At 33.6% G+C, this 21,802-nt stretch overlaps 2 protein-coding genes across 2 annotated transcripts; both read left to right on the top strand.

Moving 5' to 3' along the window:
* Positions 1 to 695: 695 nt before the first annotated feature.
* LOC115988499 (zingipain-1-like) lies at positions 696 to 2,088 on the top strand. The gene is made up of 2 exons (XM_031112074.1): positions 696 to 1,175; positions 1,266 to 2,088. The coding sequence occupies exons 1-2, from the start codon at positions 737 to 739 to the stop codon at positions 1,871 to 1,873; spliced, it is 1,047 nt and encodes a 348-aa protein (XP_030967934.1). The 5' UTR covers positions 696 to 736; the 3' UTR covers positions 1,874 to 2,088.
* An 18,489-nt stretch (positions 2,089 to 20,577) lies between these two features.
* LOC115990571 lies at positions 20,578 to 21,267 on the top strand. The gene has a single exon (XM_031114388.1). The coding sequence runs from the start codon at positions 20,578 to 20,580 to the stop codon at positions 21,265 to 21,267; it is 690 nt and encodes a 229-aa protein (XP_030970248.1).
* The last annotated feature ends 535 nt before the right edge of the window (positions 21,268 to 21,802 follow it).

Here is a 21,802-nt window from a genome sequence, read left to right on the forward strand (position 1 = left end):
TCCTAAAAAGTCCATTGGACTTACTCTTTGGAAAAACCCCTTTCTGAAAACCCTTTTTGAAAATTAATATTTAATTTTTTTTTAATATAATATTAAAAATCAAGTCAAATAAAAAACATTTTACAAAATGCCAAGTCAAATAAAATATTTTCCAAAAATAAAAAGCTACATATAGCAACGTTAAACAAGGTTGGTCACACATTTTCAAAGTTGGCTACAACTATTCAAAGATTATTAGAAAATTTCCTAAAAACTCTAGAAGATGACCTCTAGTCAACACTCAAATGGGATTGGCTGCAATACCACATTTATAGAAGATAGGTCTTGCTCGAAAATTGGTTAGCAAAACTTGGGAGTTAATTCATATCCTCCACTGTCAACGATATTAAAATAGTCTGTTTGATATGCTAAAATTCGCTGTTAAAATCGGAAAATTATTAGGTACTCCGGGAGTACCATAAATGCATACTTCCTCCTCTCACATGAATGGTGGGTCCCACCATGAATTTAATTAGTGGGACCCACCATTCATGTGAGAGGAGGGAGTACGCATTTATGGTACTCCAGGAGTATACAATAATTTCTCGTTAAAATCACCTTTAACTTGCACAACACACTAAAAATTAGGTTGCTCTCTCTATATATATATATATATAGGGAAAATGAATGCTTTCTTCCTCACTGTTTATTAATCTACCAAATCCATTGCCAGAAAACCCTCTTTGGTTTCTAAACAATGGCTTTAATAGAGCAAAAAAAACTTATCACAATCATGTTTTTTATTCTAGAGACTTTGATATCTCGAGCCATGTCCAGACCTTTTTCAGAATCCCTGATTTCTGAGAGATATGAGATATGGCTGGCTCAGTATGGACGAAAACATGTAAACAGTGAAGAGCAGGAAAAGCGTTTCAATATATTCAAGGACAATGTAGAATATATAGACAAATTCAATAGTGAAGGGAATCGTACTTACAAGTTAGGTGCCAATAAATTTGCGGACTTAACTCATGAAGAATTTCTTGCCTCTTATAATAGAGAAAAGATTTCCACCTCTCCAAGTTTTATCAATGTTGACAGCTTCGATCCCAATGCCGTTACCGACGTTCCACCCACTCTTGATTGGAGAGCGAGAGGAGCTGTTACCCCCGTAAAGGACCAAGGCTGGGGCTGTAGTAAGAGGATCACTGTACCCAACACTCTTTCAATTTCCTTATTATTATCATAAAAATATTTAATTTCGTGGTTGATTCTTATGCATGCAGCCCAATCCGGCTGGGCCTTTTCAGTAGCCGCAGGAATAGAAGGGTTACTCCATAACGTAACTGGCAACTTGCGCGAATTGTCTGTGCAGCAACTAATTGACTGTTCAATAAATAAATATAGTTCTGGCTGCAATGGTGGTGTGTCGGCTCGTGCCTATAATTATGTACGAGATAATAGAGGAATAACTCTTGAAGAATATTACCCATATCATGGGTCGCTAGGAACTTGTGACCAGCAAAAGGCAACTAAGTTTCAAGTCTTCCAGATAAGTGGCTGCTATGGAACACAAGGAAGAACTGAGGCGGATTTACTTATGAGAGTGGCTGCCCAGCCAGTTTCAATTGATCTCGATGCTTCTAGTCGTGAATTTCAATTATATGCAAGTGGAGTTTTCACGGGACCGTGTGGGGTTCAGTCAACCCATGTCGCCAATCTAGTTGGCTATGGAGTGGCTGAAGATGGTACCAAGTACTGGATCATGAAGAATTCATGGGGCACCGGTTGGGGTGAGGCTGGCTATATGAGGATTCTTAGAGACTATGTGAATAATGGTCTTTGTGGCCTTGCTCAAGAAGTGGTTTGGCCATTTGTTAACTCACTCCATTGATGGCAAAGAAAATGCCTGTACTGCTACTTGTAACGTCAAAATATGAACGTCGTAAAAAAATAACCTGGCAGTACTACTAGTGTTAAGTAATGTAATGATAGCAAATAAAAAGGGTCAGATCTCTTTCACTATATGTACGTTTAACTTGTCAAGGCTGTGAAAATGCCTATATTGCTACTTGTAACGTCAAAATATGAATGTTCTAATAAATAAACTTGCCAGCTACAGAAATTATTAGGTAACGTATTGATAGCTGATAAAAATCTTCAGAATTTGGCATATTATATTGGTTGTGAGACCTAAGTTAGGTCTTTTGACAAGATAGACAATCTATTTGATAATTTAATAATTGAGTTTGGTGGGATTTGAACTCTAGATGTTTCTATTTGAAATACTAAAATGTGCTAACCAGTTGAAGACCTAAAAATAAACTTAAGTACAATTTCGTAGTACCTTAATTATGATACTCTAAATTCCCCAATTAAATTCAGTCACATTGTTGTAGTGACCAATGAAATATAAATAATGTCATCTTTGTCCAAAGACAATAAACTCAACCATGTGGTTTATTGATCAATGCAATCACCTTATCTATATATCCTATAAAACCGAAACCTCTGACCAATATTTGACCTTTTTTAGAGCTCCCACATTTTTACACATCAACATTATTAAATATATATATATATATATATATTTGTAACCCAAAAATTTAAGGTAAAAAAAAGAAGCTAAAACCCAAAAAACTCTTCCCCCACCCCCTAATACAAATTGCAAAACCCGATACTTCTTAAAAAAACAAAAACATTGACGCTAACACCTCCTTCCCCCAAAATCAAAACCCAAAACTTAGATCCTCCCACCACAACCACCAAGGATCATCACAATTGCGTCGATTTATCTCTCCCTCTCCATCATCACCCAACCCAGCCTATCATATTCTATGTCAGCAAATAATTTTAAGGTAATTAAAACATAATGTTTTTGTCTCTCCTTAATTTGCTTTAATATTATTTTCTATATATTGCTCTTTCCCTCTATCTGCTTCAATTGTTCATTGAATTTTGTTGGTTTGTGGCTATGGGTTGCTCTAGCTGCATGCTTGGTCTTTGGTTTGCGCCAATGGGTTTTTAGAAAATTTTCTCATTGTGTTTACTGGGCTTTGTTTTCTACTGCTTTTTAGTATTGCTTTGGTTTCTATTTAAGCTTTACATACATATTCATATTGGTAGATTCAATGTGTTTGCTTGTTGGATTAAGATAGCTTGACCCTTGTTAATTAATTCAATTACCCAAGTTGATTAATTAGATTCAATTGCATGCAAATCGTGAAGGCACCAAAAAATCATAAAAAATACTAAATGCAATGGAAAATAAATTTGACACGGTGATTTGTGACAAATGAGGAAAACCTCACAAGGTAAAACCCCCCCGAGTGATTTTAAGGTCACCATTCCCAAGAATACACTACTCAATAATCAAGTGGTTACAAATATAAGGAATCTTGCCAACTACCTTGGCCTATCCCGAAATACCAACCTACAGTTGAACCTTTGCTCCAATACCCAATTTGACTTGATCTTGTAGTAGCCTTCTTTCCCTTGATGCATAAACCTTCACTTTTTGACTAACCCTTTGCATGGATCCCAATACGTGACTAACTCCAGCAACTTAAACAGATGTTGTTGACTGCAAAGTTCTTCACTTCATCAACAATGAAGATCTAGAAGCACTTGGTTACAAAACCCTATGGTGTAAAAAGAAAATAACTTCTCATAGAGAAAATAAGTCTCTTAGTTTCAGTATCCGTGTGTGACAGCTCTTAAAATAAGTGTTATATATGTCTAGAGTTGTGAGAAAAGAAACCCTAAACAAATAAAAAATGCCTAGGTCGGATTTCAGATCTAGAAATTTTAAAATTGAATTTCTTGATAGATTGAGCTATTGTCGAGCTATCTATTGAGCTTCACATTAAGTCTCGATAACAACCATCTGTCGAGCTATCTATCAAGACTTAATAAACATTTTTTTTTTCACTTATTTCTTGGATCAATCTTCATGTCTTTAATACTTGACTTAAACAATATGTTTCTTAAAGTATTAAACCCATCTTAGATTTACCCAATTACAAGTAAAGTGCATTTTGTCAAAGGATTAGCTAATTACACAACATATGACCCTAACAATCTCTCCCTTTGGCAATCAGTGACAAAACCACAAACAACAATTATGAGAGAAGTCTAACACAACTATCCCATGAGTTACAAAAGTACATAAGTCTAACCCTACTACAAACTCTTGAAAAACTTTGCAAGAAGAGAGATCGTGGTATGGTAGACTTGTAACCTTTCTTAATTGAAACACTTTAAACCAGATTTGTCAAGGCATCAAGTGTGAAACATAGACAAGGTGTATACAAAAATAAACATGTGTATAAAAAGAGAGAAGAAACAACACATGTGAGACAAGGGTGAAGAAAAAAAACATACATCATTATATATATATATATATATCAAGAATACAATGTATGTAAAAAAAAAAATGGTCACAAGACCACCATACATGAAGTGAGAAAAAGATACACCAAAACCTCACTACATCCCTCAAAGCACTCTTCCCCTATCTAGTATATCCTATGCTATCTCTCCCTTTAACGTAATAACTACTCTCATATACAAAACTACTCCTTTTTGTCATGAGTGATAAAGAGTGCATCATTGAGAGGTCGTCATCTCATCATCATAAGAAGAGCCAGAACTATCGTCATCGTCATCATTATCATCTCCACCAAAAGAGGAGTCCTTAATAGACTTGGGTGAAGGTGAGGGCGCGAAACCACCAAGGCGAGACTGGCGGCGAGCGACGTGACCGATTCTATTGTTCTCTGACACATCTCATTAGATAGATGGTCAAGACGACTAACAAAATCAGCACACATGTGCTGAAGCTAATCCATGATGTCAACGAGAGAGACATCTACCTAGAGGAGGAAGAAGGGGTAGATGTAGACGAGGGTTGAGGGGTAGAGGCTGCATCCGTCATCTCCCTCCGGCCTAGATACTAGTGTCCAAACATCACTCCTTTGAAATTGATGAAGTTCATCATACATGGTTTCAACCTAGCTTTCATCTTGAAGAGCATCTTCAACCTTGGCAGGTTCTACTTGAGACAAATAACATGAATAAGAAACAATGTTAGCCACATATTTATCAACTGTATGCTTTCTCAAGGTTAGTTCATTCATGTTTACCATGATCATATCTGGAGGATGATTAAGTTTGATTCTAGGTGAAGGTTCTTTTTCCAAGTGATCTCCAAGTTGAGGAGATGTAGAAGGGTCTTCTGGGACTTGTATAGCACTAGGTGAGACAAGAGGAGAAGGATCTTGATCACCTACTTCTTGGTCAATCTCTAAAGGTAAAGGGAGAATTGACTTTGGCATTTGCTCAGCAACTTTCAAAGACTTTGAAGTTAATGCTTCATCGATCACAACATCGATAGTTTCCATGACCTTTCTACTCCTTTTGTTCAGCACCCTGTAAGCTTTGCTGGTAAAGGAGTACCCAAGAAAGATTCCTTCATCGCTTTGGGTGTCAAACTTTCCCACGTTCTCTCTGTCCTTTAGAATGAAACAAATGCTACCAAATATTCTAAAGTATTTCACATTTGGTTTTCTTCCTTTCCATAGTTCATAGGGAGTCTTCTTTGTACTCGGTTTGAAGTGCACTCGGTTCACAATGTGAAATGCAGTGTTAACCACCTCTCCCCATAGATCTTTTGCCATATCTTTATTGTGTAACATAGCTCTGGTCATTTCTCGAATGGCTTTATTCTTTCTTTCTACAACACCATTCTGTTAAGGAGTGATAGGAGCTGAGAGTTCTTGAGCTATGCTAACACTTATGCAAAAAGACTCTAATTGAGAGTTTTCAAATTCTTTGCCATGATCACTTCGGATTTGATCAACTTTCAATCCTTTTTCATTCTACACCCTTTTACATAATGACTCAATGTGATGAGGAGCTTCAGACTTAGATCGCAGCAAGATGACCCAAGTGAATTTAGTAAAGTCGTTGACCACTACCATGATGTACTTCTTTCCTCCCAGAGATTCTGTTCTTCTTGGGCCCATAAGATTGAGATGAAGAAGCTCAAGAGGTTTGGCCGTGGCTGTGGTCAAGGTGGCATGGTGTTGAGCTTTTGTTTGTTTTCCAAGTTGACAAGGTCCACACATAGCATTTGTCACCTTACTGAGTTTAGGAATTCCTAGAACGATATAATTCTTGGACACAATTGATAGTTGCTTGTAGCTATCACGCCTCATCCTTTGGTGCTATAAGTCTTTATTTGGCATTCGAATATTGTTTCATGCAATCTCAGTGTCAGGAACTAGACCATAGCAGTTTTCTAGTGTGTGAATTCTACTTATGAGTTGCTCACCTAACTCATTTAAAACTAGACACTTCCCTTTAGAGAACAACACCATGAAGTCTTGATCACAAATCTGACTAATGCTCAATAGATTAACTTTCAGCCCTTCCACATACAACACATTTGCAATATCCGGTAGTCCTGGTAAAGAGATGATTCACTTTCCCTTTATTTGGGATTTGCTTCCATCACCAAAGGTGACATTGCCACCTCTCTTGGATTCAAATTCTTTGAAGAGAGTGCGGTCTCTGGTCATGTGTCTTGAGCAACCACTATTAAGATACCATAGACAAGTGTTCATAACTTTGAAGGCTGAGTACATCATGAAGCATACTTCATGCTTATTTGTTAAATCATCAGGTATGGTCTTTTCTTTGATTTGATAGCCACGTGATTTTATCCTTGCCTTTGTCTTTTTAGGCATATGCCCTAGGAAAGTAAAAATTTGAGACAATCTAGTCTTCATCTACTCACAAGTACACCTTTTTCAATAATCATCAATAAAGCTTTCAAATAACCTTTAGACTTGCATGTTCTGAAAAACCTAAGCATATAAAGGTTAGAAACACAAGAGATATTAGAAGAAAAAGATTTTTCATGCAGTTTTATTTCATGACAACAGGGGTTAATGGATCAAACATCAAAGATGAAAATCTAATCAGAGTGTGCCCGCTCTGATACCATTTGTTGGGTTAAGATAGCTTGACCCTAGTTAATTAATTCAATTACCCAAGTTGATTAATTAGGTTCAATTGCATGCAAATCGTGAAGGCACCAACAAATTATCAAAAATACTAAATGCAATCGAAAATAAATTTAACACAGTGATTTGTTGACAAATGGGGAAAACCTTGCAAGGCAAAAATCCCACTGGGTGATTTTAAGGTCACCACTTCGAAGAATCCACTAATCAACAATCAAACATTTACAAATATAAGGAATCTTACGAATTACCCTAGCCTATTTCAAAATACAAACCTATAGTTGAACCTTCACTCCAATACTTAATTGGACTTGATCTTGTAGTAGCCTTCTTTCCCTTGATGCATAAACCTTCACTTTGTGACTAACCCTTTGCATGAATCCCAATACGTGACTAACTCAGACTAACTCCAGCAACTTAAACAGATGTTATTGGCTGCAAAGTCCTTCACTTTTCAACAATAAAGATCTAGAAGCACATAGTTACAAAACCCTATGACGTACAAACGCAGTAGCTTCTCACAGAGAAAATAAGCCTCTTGGTCTCCATATCCATGTCTGACAACTCTTAAAAAAAGTCTTATATATGTCTAGGGTTGTGAGAAAAAAAACCCAAACAAATACAAAAGCCTGGGCCGGATTTTAGAAATGAAAATTCTGAAATCATAATTCTCAATAGATCGAGCTGCTGTTAATCTTCACATTAAGTCTCGATAGCAGGCATCTGTTGAGCTATCTATCAAGACTTAGTGAATAGCTTTTCTTCACTTGTTTCTTGGATCAATCTTCATGTCTTTAATACTTGACTTGAAAAACATGTTTCTTAAAGCACTAAACCCATCTTAGATTTACCCAATTACAAGTAAAGTGCATTTTGTCAAAGGATTAGCCAATTACAAAACACGTGACCCTAACACCCTTGCTTTCTAATTGTTACTCTTTCTCTCTCAGAAGGTTGAATTTTTTGTTATGTTGAGTTATTTGGGTTTTGTTTGAATGGTTTTCACTATTTTTTGCTGTTAAACTTTGGCTTTGGGAATTATTATTTTATTTTTTATTTTTTAGTTAATAAAGCTGAAAGCTCAGATTTGTGCAAAAACACAAGAGCTTGTATAGACCCCCAATTAAAAATTATGGCTAGACAGCTTTTACTCTAACTTATACTAAGTGCGGAATAAGAGTAAATAAGCGTAAAGAACCGTTATCACTACCCTAAGCCATATTCATCCATTATCAACAATAAAAAGGAAATCTTAAAGAGTAGTGAAGAGAGATGCAAACATAAGATATCATCAAGATGTGTTATCGAAGAGGAAATCAAAGAACTCAGTAAAAAACCTCTCTGTGACCCTCCAAGTTGAAATTGATCCACTAGAGAATAAAGTTGGAGTACACAAATAACAAAAAGACCCTCCAAGCCTAGTCTTCCCGATGTACTTGAGCCCTCCAAGCTCCTGCTACCAATTGACTTCTCGAAGCCTTGTCTTCTCTAGCTTTTGGGATCTCGTAATTCAGCCCGATTGCATCCACCAATGAATGGCTCCTTCCAATACTTCCCAACAGCACCAAAATCTCATTTTACACTCAGAATGGGTGTGGTAAGTGTTTGGGCTAGCAACCTCTCAAAGATATAGAGATGGAGTGGTAGGAATTGAGAAAAACCACAGGGAAATGTGTAGATGATTGTGGGTATGACAATCTTTAACTCTCAAGTGTATTTGCTAGGGTTTTCTCTCTAAAAATCGCTCCTTACAATTTGTGGGTAATAAGGGTATATATAGTGTGGATAAAGACATGTTAAAGAAAAATTTAACTTTTTGCCAAATAGAAAGTTTCACGAGTCCTTCGCAGGTTGGCCTTACACACGAGACACTTGCGAAAAATACAGCCTGACATGACTTTTCATCTTCCAGCCATATGCTCTACCGTGGCTCTTTTCATGAGTAAGCTTCTTGCGAGACAGTTGCAAGCCAGTTGCGAAATCTACTTGTTCATCCTTTGAAGCTTAAGTCTTCACCAATCTCTTACACTCATTCCTTACAATTAATCCCACTTACATACAAGGAAAATTGATTGAAGAAATTACAATCAAATTTGGCACGGAATTAAAGCCAACAAAACATAGTTGGAAATCACAACTTTACAAAAGCATATTTACACTTAAAAGCGGTTGGGTTAGTAAGTGAAGGGTTCCAATGTTGATTAGCCCCTTATCTACACTGCACACTTTTTCATAAAAATCTGCACTGCACTGCACTATTTCAATTTCTTGTGGTGAAGTGATTTATTGGATTACTAAGGTTTTCTTAGGGTTCTGAGAAAGTGAGGAAAATTGTTGGAACTACCTTCCTTGAGATGGTTTTGTGAAAATTATAGGGAAATTAAAACTAAGTTTTCGATTTTTAGTGAGTTTAAATCTGGATCAACATAAAGGTTATAAACTAAGAATTGTAATATGCTTTTGGTAATTTAAGATACAAGTCCAGTTTGAAATTTTCAATTCTTTTGTTCCCATGATGATTTTGATTGTTTGCGATAATTGTAGTGATTGTAAACACCTTCAAGTAGGTAATTATTTGATGAGTTTATAATTAGATCTTTGATAGTGAATACCCCAAGGGATATCACAGTCGGTTGGGAACCCTTTTGAAGTGAGGTCAGAGTTTGAATCTCCCTTCCCCCTTCCTTGGGTCTAAACCTTACTAATAAGAAAAAAATTATGTGAGTAAAAAATCCACTAGAACCTCATTATGTTTGAAGAATTTGATAATGAAAATTTCAAAGATTTGATTTTTATACCTCTTTCCTATGCGCCAATTCAGTTTGGTTTACCAAGATTGTGCTGTGATGATTCTGAATTTTTTTTTTTTTTTTTTATCATTTTACTTAGATTCATAATCTATGGCGTTGTAAACAAATTAAGCTTCTTGATATTGAATTGCTAAGGGACTAGGAAGGAACTTACTTGCTTCATTTAGAAGATAAATATACTATTATTGATTGGTCAACTACTTGGCTAGCTTTGTCCATAAAGATAATTGAGCTTGAGTCCACACTAGCTTGCTAATAACAACTTGAGCTAGACTGGCATAATTCTTACATCTCAACATGGCTCATTGGTAGTTGTGATACTCCAAGCATGTAACTTAGAGCTCTACTAGTCCAGCTGACTAAATTAACTTGAATTTGTCTTACCTTTAAAAAAAAAAAAAAACCTTGAATTTGTCTGAGTTTGATCTATCATTCAAACTACGTTTATTTTAAGGTCATAACTTACACAAACATAAGGACTCTGCCACTACTGCAAAATAATTACATTTGAGTGTTTAAAATACAGGCAGATAGTTTGTTTACATCTGCATACACAATAACTCTTCTGTACAAGGCACGGATTAGCAACAAGTTGAATTTATTTAGGAAATCAAAAGTACCTAAAGAGCTAAACGGATGTACCTAAGTTTTGCTCAAAATAAAGATGTAATAATTAATGAAATGGCAAGAGTTAATGGATAATCAAGAAAAGACAAAACCTTGATACAAATCCTATCAAAAACAAAATCCTTTCAAAGATTTGAAGCTAATAATCTATGAGATATCACTATTTAAGATCTACACAAATGAATTAATTCAATCAAAAAAGAAATAAATGAATCTAAACAACCAACATAAATCTTTTGGTGATTGGCAATACATAAATCTCATTGAACTAAGCGTAAACCTTTGAATTAAATGAACAAAAGACTTTAACATTAAAAAATTAAAAAAATACAAAAAAAAAAAAAAAAAACTTTGAGCATACACATAGGAGCATGTGTGATGAGGTTAGTGTATATCAATACTAGGGGTGTGCATGGATTGGGTTGGGCCGGACTTGAGGGGTTTTTTCAATCCAACCCACCATGGTTGGTTTGAAAAAAATCCAACTCAAACCACTTGAATCGGGTTGGACCCATGGGTTGGATTTTAAAAAAAAAAAAAATTGAGCATTAGTACAATATCAACACAAATAAGAGTAAATTCATATCCTAAGAAACCTAAACATAGCACCAAACCAACACAAACTATTTTATAAATGCTTTAAATTTCAAACAACAACAGACTTATAATCTTATAAATTTGTTTGTAGTGCATTAAACCAAAAAAAATAATCAAATCAAATAGTTTTATTTGCTACCACTGCCATCTGAAAATTCTGAGTAATTGCACCATCATATACAAATTATCAAACCAAATGACATTTCATTTAGTTAGTAAGATATCAAATAGTTCTATCTCAATTCAGTTTATGAGAAATAAACTAAAAGAGAACAAGTTTTATTATTCTATAGTCGGTAGGTATTATATAGTTCTATCCCAATTTAGTTGATACGAATGAATAAATAAATAAAAATCATACAATATGTTTTTAAAATATATGTTTGTTTGTTTAGACCCCTTAAAACAAATTGTTTAACCTAATATATTGGCCAAGTAGTTACTTAGGTTGATTATTCAGATCTAGGTTAAACATTAATAAATCATATCATGTAATGCAGAAAAATAAATAAAACAATGATATGATTGCCCAGGAAAACCAATGAAATCAACTGTTTCAAGGTAAAAGCTTGGGGAGGATTTAACCTGACATATCATCAAGGCAAATAGATCGACTAGAAAGAATTGAAGTCTACAAAAGATTTAACCCTAAACCTGATTCTACCTCTGTTAGAACTTAATCACACGACCACGTGCAACTCCAACTCCATGGACTCTTCTCTCTGGGATTTGTGGCACACAAGCTCCCACGCATATGACTTTGAGATTCTACTCAAAGGTTTAGCAACACAAACTCTCTAGTTTGTGACTTCAAGACCACCCTTGAAGGTTTAAATAATCAACAGTTGTTGATCTTGTTGCAGCAACTTGTTAGGATATATGCCTTTAAATCCTATTTTATGATACTATATATGACATTATGTATGACATTATGTTGTGATTAATAAAGTTGTTTTATTATTATCTAAAATAATGATAACATGAATACTTGGATATTATCAAATAGTCCATGAGATGCATAGTATATGATTTATGTGATTTAGTCACATAAGATATAAGTCACAAGTTCTTTGTAAACTCAGAATAATAATTCGTAGTCGGTGATGAAATTGGGCATTTCATCTATGAAGACTATAACATATCAACTAAAATGATTTGTCTTGATAATGGAAGTTGAGACTTTTAGTTGATATGTTTTAAGTGTTAAGACATATTGAACTGGACCGCTGTGAGATTTATTATTCTCCTAACGACTGTCAAATGAATAATAAATCTCACGACTTCTATTTACATCAACTCTTAATCCTAAGAGAATAATGAACCTGATCATGAGGTGTAGGTTGCTTTGATATATCAGGAGTGAGATCTAAAGTAACGATCAAAACCTCAGTATGTTGGGCAGTCACATTTAGTGTTGAGGGAACATATATTCTCAAGATAGAATTCATAATCTCTTAACGGAGATATAAAATATTCCCTTGAGATAAGTTTAATGGGTTCGGTTATTCAGAGTGTTAGGCCTAACCACTTTAGTAAGGAGTTTCTAAAGTATATATTTATAAAATTGGATTTCATAAATATATGACAAATAACTTAAAAGATTAAACCGAGTACTTAAGGATTAAAATGTAGTGATCTTCAAAGTGGTAGTCAACATTCATGACTTTGTATTACTACGAATATTTTAATGAAAGAGTTGTATGTATAATAAAGTCTTATGATATAATTTATTAGTAAGGCCTAGAGTGCAATTATATTTATATAATGGTATTAAATATAATTTATGGTAATTTTGGGCTTATCAAGAGTTGACAAGAAAGCCCAAAACCCATTGGAGCTAGTGTTTTATTTGTTCCCTTTTGGTCCCACTCCAAGCCACATGCTAAAGCCACCAATTGGAATGGCCCAAAAGGCTAGTCCAATTAGATAATCAGTTATAAAGAGAGAAACATATAGAATTTTGTATGAGAATGAAATGGTTTGTATGTGAGTGTAAGACACTCTATTATTCTCCCCTGGACACATACGTATAAACTGATTAAGAGACCACACTTCTTGGGCACAAGTGGAATTGGAGTGAAGATCAAAAGTGTTCTCAAGTACTTCTAATCTTTGGTTTTGAATTTCACTGCACCTAGGTACACTCTCTTGTTCTTATATTCTAAAATTTATATAGTACATGTTATCAATTGCGAATGAAGTAGACTTGTTAATTTTCTGCTGCGTATGTTTTGTATGCGATACAAACATGTGTTTTTCCAACACAACTTTAGATCTACCATTTCTAATGATATGAGAATGATTTTTAGTAGTGACTTTGAAAAGAGAAGGCACAACACCTTTTAGATCTCATAATAGCACCTCCAAAGTCTCTACAAAATGTGTATATCTGTTAATTTTCCGCTGTGTATGTTTTGTATGCAATACAAACATGTGTTTTTCCAACACAACTTTAGATCTACTAGTTCCAATGATATGAGAATGATTTTTAGTAGTGACTTTGAAAAGAGAAGGCACAACACCTTTTAGATCTCATAATAGCACCTCCAAAGTCTCTACAAAATGTGTTGTGCCTTAAGGTTTCCTTTAAATGCTATGTGAAATAGATTTGAAACCCTAATTTCCTAATGGGCTTATGGACTCTTGGGCTGAAATTAAAATCTGCAAAATTCGCATCTCAATCGATTGAACCATAGTCTCGATTGGTCTAGCATGTTTCAAATTCCTCTTTCTGCAACTTCCTTTTTCTTGTATTCTGACTTGCAACACTTGAGCATTGTCTAATAAATTCTATAGACTCTAAGATTTGTACCTAGACAAGTTTGTGCTCAAGGTTTGCCAATCGTTCTAAGCTTTTAGAACCTAACAATATATATTAAATATAGGTGGGTCAAGTCAAGTTAGGCAAAATTATAGATTTGTTGATTCACACCTAACCCGACCCATTGTAAAAATAAATAAATAAAATAAACTTGACAATTCAACCCAACCCAACCCACCAACCCTTAAAAACCAACTTGATCCAATAAACAGACCTAATTTAGCAGGTTGCATTAGATCGGGTTAGATTTAGTGGATTTTTAGGTTGGCTACACACCCCTAGTCAAGACAAAATAATTAGTGCAAACATTAATCAAGCATATTTATTGCAAGAAATTTAAGACCTAAGTCTAGAAAAATTAATTTTCAAGTACATTTCATGAGTCAAGATATTTAATGAGCAATTATGTTTAATTATTAACATTAACTTCACATATTTATTATATCTCCTGTTAATGAGTGCTGAAAAAAAAATTGACCTTTCCTCGAATTTAATGAAATTACATTCACCTCACATTTATTTCCAATTGTACCAACTACAAAGATCTTCACTGATTTTCAAAGTAAATTGCAATAACTACCCTACAACTTAACAGTATTAAATCCATTAATTGAATTCAAAAAATAATTCTAATATTTTATATATTTCCACTTTTATCCTCATTTCTAAATGAAATTCTCATTCACTTAGAACACGTTTGAGACACTGAATGTGGATTAAAACAGGAATCGTAATCTTTAATACTGGAAATAAAATGTGTTATAATGGAATAACTAAACCTATTCATTAGTTTGGTAAATTCTCAAAAAAAAAAAAAAAAGTTCATTAGTTTGGTTGTAATTTGTAATATTAGAATAAAACTTGAGATTTATTTTAGGAAATATCTCACTCATACAATTATATTTCCTAGAAAATAATATATTTTAAATTTGAGAGAGATTAGTTCTTTTTTAGGATTTTTTATTTCCATAATTATTATGTGGATATGAAAAGTTTGTTTATTTAGAAATATATTAATTTTAGAAATTATTACACATACTAAAGAATAGATATTACAACTCTTTTAGAGAGGAGTAGTTATTCATCATTTTAAAAGATTGCTATTCATAAGGAATGACTATTTCCTGCAACAAAATTATTGTCAAATTATTGAAAAGCTACACCACAAAAATAACTATTACATTACAGTGTATATTATACTATACCAAACATGCCCTTATATATAATTGATGGGTTAAAAAACATATATACCAAGACATTTTAAGCAAGTATATTTCATGCTAGAAATTTAAATGTGTATTTGTTAATGTAAGACAAATTAATTAATGAAAATATTAAACAAGCATATTTATTGCAAGAAATTTGAAATTAAAGACTAAAAAATTAATTTTAAGATATATTTAATGAGTCAAGACATTTATTAAGCAATAATTTTTACTTATTGACATTAAATTCACATAATTATTATATCTTTTGTTAATGAATTCTGACAACAAAAAGTGAAAATTTTGCAATGACCTCTCTAGAGGTTTACTGAAATTACATTGATCTCTCCATTATTTCCAATTGTATAAAAACCTTCCTTGCTTTTCAAAATAACTTACCATCACTCTCATGTTGCTTAACACTATTAAATGCATTAATTGATTTGAAAAAATAATTTAGAAAATTTGTATATTTTCATCCTTATCCTCATTTCTAAATGAAATTCCCATTTTCTTATCTATAATTGATGGGTGAATAAGTATAAAGATAATTTCTTCTAATCAAAAGTCAATGATAAACAAATATATTTTTTAAAAAAATGTCATCAAATCATTATTTCTAATATTCAAAATTGCCAATCAAAGAAATATAAGATTCCCTCCATGAACATTCCTCTCAAGAATATCATCAAAAATCTCACAGTCGAGTACTATTTCTTTCTACATAAAGAAATTGAGTCTAATTGGAGGCTGTATTGCTCGAAAGTTGCTCAGCAGAACTTGGGAGTTCATTCTTATTCTCCACTGTCAACAATATTACAATAGTCTGTTTGATATGCTAAAATTAGTTGTTAAAGTCGAGAAGGTATTTGGTATCAAATGATGCCATGTCAGCAGTATCAAAATCCAATAAGTATGAGACATGTTAGCAAAAAATAATTACCTTACTAACAAATGAAAGACATATGTTAGTGGGTAGTTATTTTTGCACATATATCTCTCATTTATTGGATTTTGATATAGATGACATGGTATTATTTAATACAAAATACTTTTTCGTTAAAGTCAACTTTAACTTGCCCAACACACTAAAAGAAGGGGTCACTTTCCTTCCCAAGATACTAATCACAATGAGGATGCTCATCTCCTATATATGGGGAAAATGTATGCTTTCTTCCTCACCATTTATCAATCCACCAAATCCATTGCTAGAAAACTCTCTTTGGTATGTAAACAATGGCTTTAATAAAGCGAAAAAAACTCGCAATCATGCTTTCTTCCTCACCATTTATCAGTTTCCTTACTTATTATTATCATAAAAATATTTCATTTTGTGGTTGATTCTTATGCATGTAGCTGCATCCGATTGAGCCTTTTCAACAGTTGCAGGACTAGAAGGGTAACTCAAAAATGTAATATGTTTTTAAAATGTATATTACATATAGGCGGGTCGAGTCAAGTTAGGTGAAATTATGAATCTGTTGACTCACACTTAACTCATCCCACTTACTAAAAAAAATAAAAATAAAAAACTTGACAATCCAACCCAATCCACCAACCCTTAAAAACCAACCTGATCCAATAAATAGACCTAATTTGGTAGGTTGGATTAGATTGGGTCGGATTTAACGAATTTTTAGGTTGGCTACTTAACTCTAATCAAGACATTTTTGAGCAAGTATATTTCGTGCTAGAAATTTCACTATGTGTATTTATTAATGTAAGACAAAAGAATTAATGCAAATATTAATCCAGCATATTTATAGAAAGAAATTTAAAATCTAAGCCTAGAAAAATTAATTTTCAAGTAGATTTAATGAGTCAAGATATTTAATGAGAAATTATGTTTAATTATTGACATTTACTTCACATATTTATTATATCTTATGTTAATGAGTTCTAGAAAAAAATTGACCTTTCCTGAAATTTAATGAAATTACATTCACCTCGCCTTTATTTCCAATTGTACCAACAACAAAGTTCTTCCTTGATTTTCAAAATAGATTACAATAACTCTCTTGTAGCTTAACAGTATTAAAATCCATTAATTGAATTCAAAAAATAATTATGATATTTTTTATATTTCCACTTTTATCCTCATTTCTTAATAAAATTCTCATTTGCTTAGAACACGTTTGGTACACTAAATGTGGATTACAATCGGAATCGTAATCTTTATTACTAGAAATAAAATGTGTTATAATGGAATAACTAAACTTAGGTTGTAATATTGGAATAAAACTTAAGATCTATTTTTGGAAATATCTCACTCATACAATTATATTTTTTATAAAATAATATATTTTAAATTTAAGCGAGATAAGTTATTTTTTGATGATTTTTTATATCCATAATTGTTACGTGAATATGAAAATTTTTTTTATTTGAAAATATATTAATGTTAGAAATTATTACACCTACTAGGGAATAAATATTACAACTCTTTTAAAGAGGAATGTTTATTTCTCATTTTAAAGAATAGTTATTCATAAGAAATTACTATTACCTAGAACAAAATTATAGTAAAACTATTGAATAAATAAACCATAGGAATAGTTATTACATCAAAATGCCTATTACTATTTACCAAACATGGTCTTATATATAATTGATGGGTTAAAAAACATATATACCAAGACATTTTTAAGCAAGTATATTTCATGCTAGAAATTTAAATGTGTACTTGTAAATTTAAGACAAATTAATTAATGCAAATATTAAACATGCATATTTATATTAAGAAATTTGAAATTAAAGACTAGAAAAAATTAATTTTAAGATATATTTAATGAGTCAAGACATTTATAAGAAATTATTTTTACTTATTGACATTAAATTCACATAATTATTATATCTTTTGTTAATTGTTAATGAGTGTTAACAACAAAATGTGAAAATTTTGCAATGACCTCTCTAGAGTCTAGAGGTTTACTATTACATTGACCCCTCCATTCTTTCCAATTGTACAAAAACCTTCCTTGCTTTTCAAAATAACTTAAAATCACCCTCATGTGGCTAAACACTATTAAAATACATTAATTGATTTGAAAAACTAATTAATAAAATTTGGATATTTTCATTTTTATCCTCATTTCTAATTGAAGTTCGCATTTTCTTATCTATAATTGATGGGTTAAGAAGTATAAAGATGATTTCTTCTAATCAAAAGTCAATGATAAGCAAATATATATTTTTTAAATGTCATGAAATCATTATTGCTAATATTCAAAATTGCCAATCAAAGAAATATAAGATTCCCCGCCGTGAACAATACTCTCAAGAATATCATAAAAAACCTTACCGTGGAGTGCTATTTTTTTCTACATAAAGAAATTGAGCCCAATTGCTACAAGGTAAGTAAAGGTAGGTCATGCATTGATATGAACATGCATCTTCTGTGATGAATATGTTTGTATGATGATTGGTTTTAAGTATGGATGTTTATATGATCTTAGGATTGCCATGATTAAGTTGTTGTCTTGATTTATTGCTGCCTTTGTTTGAGATGAATGGTATGATAGGGTTTCACATGCTAGGGTTTTTTTTTTTTTTTTTTTTAAATGTGCGTATGGTTTTGGCTCTCTTTTGTTTAAGGGTAGATATGTTAGTGTTTTGGGATGAATGATGCCATGATTGTATGCTTATATGTATACTAGTGTGTGTGTGAGTTTAGGGCATAAGTATTGAACGTGATTTTATCAAGGTTAAGATGTAAGATACAATGATGGGAGGCCAACGTTAGGGTTGGGCAATCTTGGTGCCTAACACCTTCCCAAGAACGTATCTAAACTCTGAACCAATATATCCAGTAGTAAGATCAATGGTCCTTCCTCGAAAGGACGCTATATATATATATATATATATATATATGGTTCTTAGACCATTGCAAAAACTAGGTGGTGACTCCAAAACTCCCTTGTGTCCACAGTGGCGACTCCATTGAGGATGGTGAGTTTAATTCCTATGTGTATTATTTCTTAACCTTGATAAAAAAACAAAAAAAAAATAAAAAAAAATAAAAAAAAACTAACTATTTCAATACTTGTTTGCACACGCATCACTTGGTTTCTTTTATCCCTTAATCATGGTTGGTGATGAGTGGGAAGATGGAAGGCCCCATTTGGGCCCAAATCTTCTGGATTTTATCCCAGCAACTCACAATCGGTGTCATTGCCTATAATGGGCTTTGAGTACGTTAAATGTTTGCTACCAATCCACTATGGGGTCCATTTAGGCCCTCGGTTGGAATCATAGTCTACCTAGTTGTGAGTGACCTACTTATCTATCATTTTAGCCTTAGGGAGCTTACCCACACTAGCAAGATCCTAGACCCCATCACGAAGGATACCCATTATATCTCTTGTTTTTTCAACCATATATCATGTGTTCACCTAATTCTAAAGAGCAAATAAAAGATGTAAAAATGGGAGGCATGGTCTTAAAGTTATGGTATACCCTAAGATGTTATGGGATAAAAGAAAAGAAGTTCTCACATATAAGAGGCTTGTCCCTAAATCCAAAGATTTATCTTAACCTGAAAGGTTCATAAGACCATAGCGTAATTGCTATTAGAGGCCCAAGTGGAAAAAGCCCTTTCAAAAAATAAGACTTTGGGCCTAAGGTAACAAATATGCTATGGACCTAGCATCCAAAATCCTACAAAGCCAACATAAGCTTCCCTAATATTGGGCCTCCTTGTGGGTGCCTAGGCCCAAGATGATGAGAATTTCATGGACTTTGAGAGGAAAGTTACAATATATTTTAGCTAAAGGGCTATTTCAAAAAAAATGGTGAAATAATGAATAAGAATGAAAAGCCCAAAGGTGATGAATACATTGTGAGCCCATGTTTGAAACAAAGGGTTGAAATTTCCAAGTGCATTCTAATAAAAGCCCATGAAAGTAAGATAAGAACTTAATTGTAAATGGACCAAAACCCAATGAAACAAGGAGTAAAAATCCATGAGAGGAACGGGAGTGATATTGTAATTAGGACTTCGTTAAATGAACCTAAAAAATTTCTAAGGACATCTAAAAAGTTAAAAGACCTTTAATTGGGACATGAACTTAATGAAAATGAGGTTTCTTTTCAAGCATCATTGCACCGTCAAAGTCAAGAAAACACGTCCCTACTCCCATTTGGATTCATAAGAAAGGAAATTGCTTGATCAAGATTGAGGACACACACCAAGAAGAGGAAGAGACCACCAAAGAAACAATGGCTACCTCCGTGGAAGACTCAATGGCACAAAAGATCCTTAAGGCTTTGGATGAACACGGAAAGGCCCTTAAGAAAATTAGGGGGGGCATCTCATTAGGTTGGAGGAATCTAAGCTCAAGGAGCCTTCACATGTGGAAATCCATGATGATGAGGAGGAAGAGGAACAATGGGACGAAAAGGACAAAATGGAATATGAAAGGAGCAAGCAATTTGAGAAACTCATCGCAGAAACCATAGCTATGAGGGAGAATATTAAGAAAATGTAACTCGCCTTCCGCAAGGCACAAGGGATGGATGATTACCTCTATAACACGGGGGGAGTGAGTTCAAAGGCTCCTATTTCATTGCCTCCAAAGTTCAAAATTTCCAATGCAGAAAAGTTTGATAGGATTGGAGATCTGAAGCAACACATAATAAGATATCTAAGCATTGTTGAAATAAAGGGGCTAGATGAGAAGCAAACTTTGCATGCATTTCCCCTTTCACTCATGGGAGGTGCATCAAGGTTGTATTATAGCCTTGATCCAAGAAAAACTAAGGTGTGGAATGAACTGGTGGAGTTGTTTGTGGACCAATTCATCTTCAATACCATGATTGATGTGACTCTAAGGGATTTGGAGACTACCAAACAAGGTGTGGAGGAGACATTTTCCGAATACATGACTAGGTGGAAGACCAAGGCGTCTAGAATGGTCAATAGGCCAAATGAGAATGACCAAATCAACATGATTATCAAGAACTTGCTTCTGGCTTATAATAGTAGGTTTTTGTCATTACCTATTAGTTCATTTGGAGAACTATGTGATTGTGGGACAAGAATTGAAGATGCTATCAACAATGGGCAATTGGAGAAAGGTGAAAGTAAGCCTCTAACCAAGAAAACATATGGAGGGGGAACCACCACTAAAGCACCTAATCCGGTAAATGTGAGTGCCATCATACCCCAGCAAACACTAGCCTACCCAAAGAGAGCTTGCTAAGAATTCTCTGACCTAGGAATGACCTTCACCTAAGCGTATGAAAATCTATCCTCCAAAGGAGTCATCAAACCTTTAGACCCTACACCCATGCCTAATCCTATACCTCCCACTTGGAATCTCAATGAATATTGCCACTACCACCAAAAATCCAGCCACAAGACTGATAATTGCTTCCGCCTCAAACACGAAATACAAGACCTCATAGATAATGGAACCCTTCTAAATCCCAACATCATCACCAAACCCAACATTAAAGAGAACCCTTTGCTTGATTACCATAAGGCTCCTCCTCCATATCAAAATTGGGTGCAAATAGATGAGATTGAATGGGATTGCTCAAAGTTGATAGAAGTTACAAATGTCAATATCAATGCTGTGGAAGTCCAAGGAGTATGGGATGAGAAAGATGAAATCTTAAAGGAAGCGGTAGTGGTGTGGGGAATACTTCCCAAAGGAGTGACAGAATTAAAGAAAATGATCATGGAGGACAAAGTAGCAAATATCACTAGGAGTGGGAAGCACTACAAACCATCCT

This window comes from Quercus lobata, chromosome 5, assembly GCF_001633185.2.
Source record: "Quercus lobata isolate SW786 chromosome 5, ValleyOak3.0 Primary Assembly, whole genome shotgun sequence".
Lineage (NCBI taxonomy): Eukaryota > Viridiplantae > Streptophyta > Magnoliopsida > Fagales > Fagaceae > Quercus > Quercus lobata.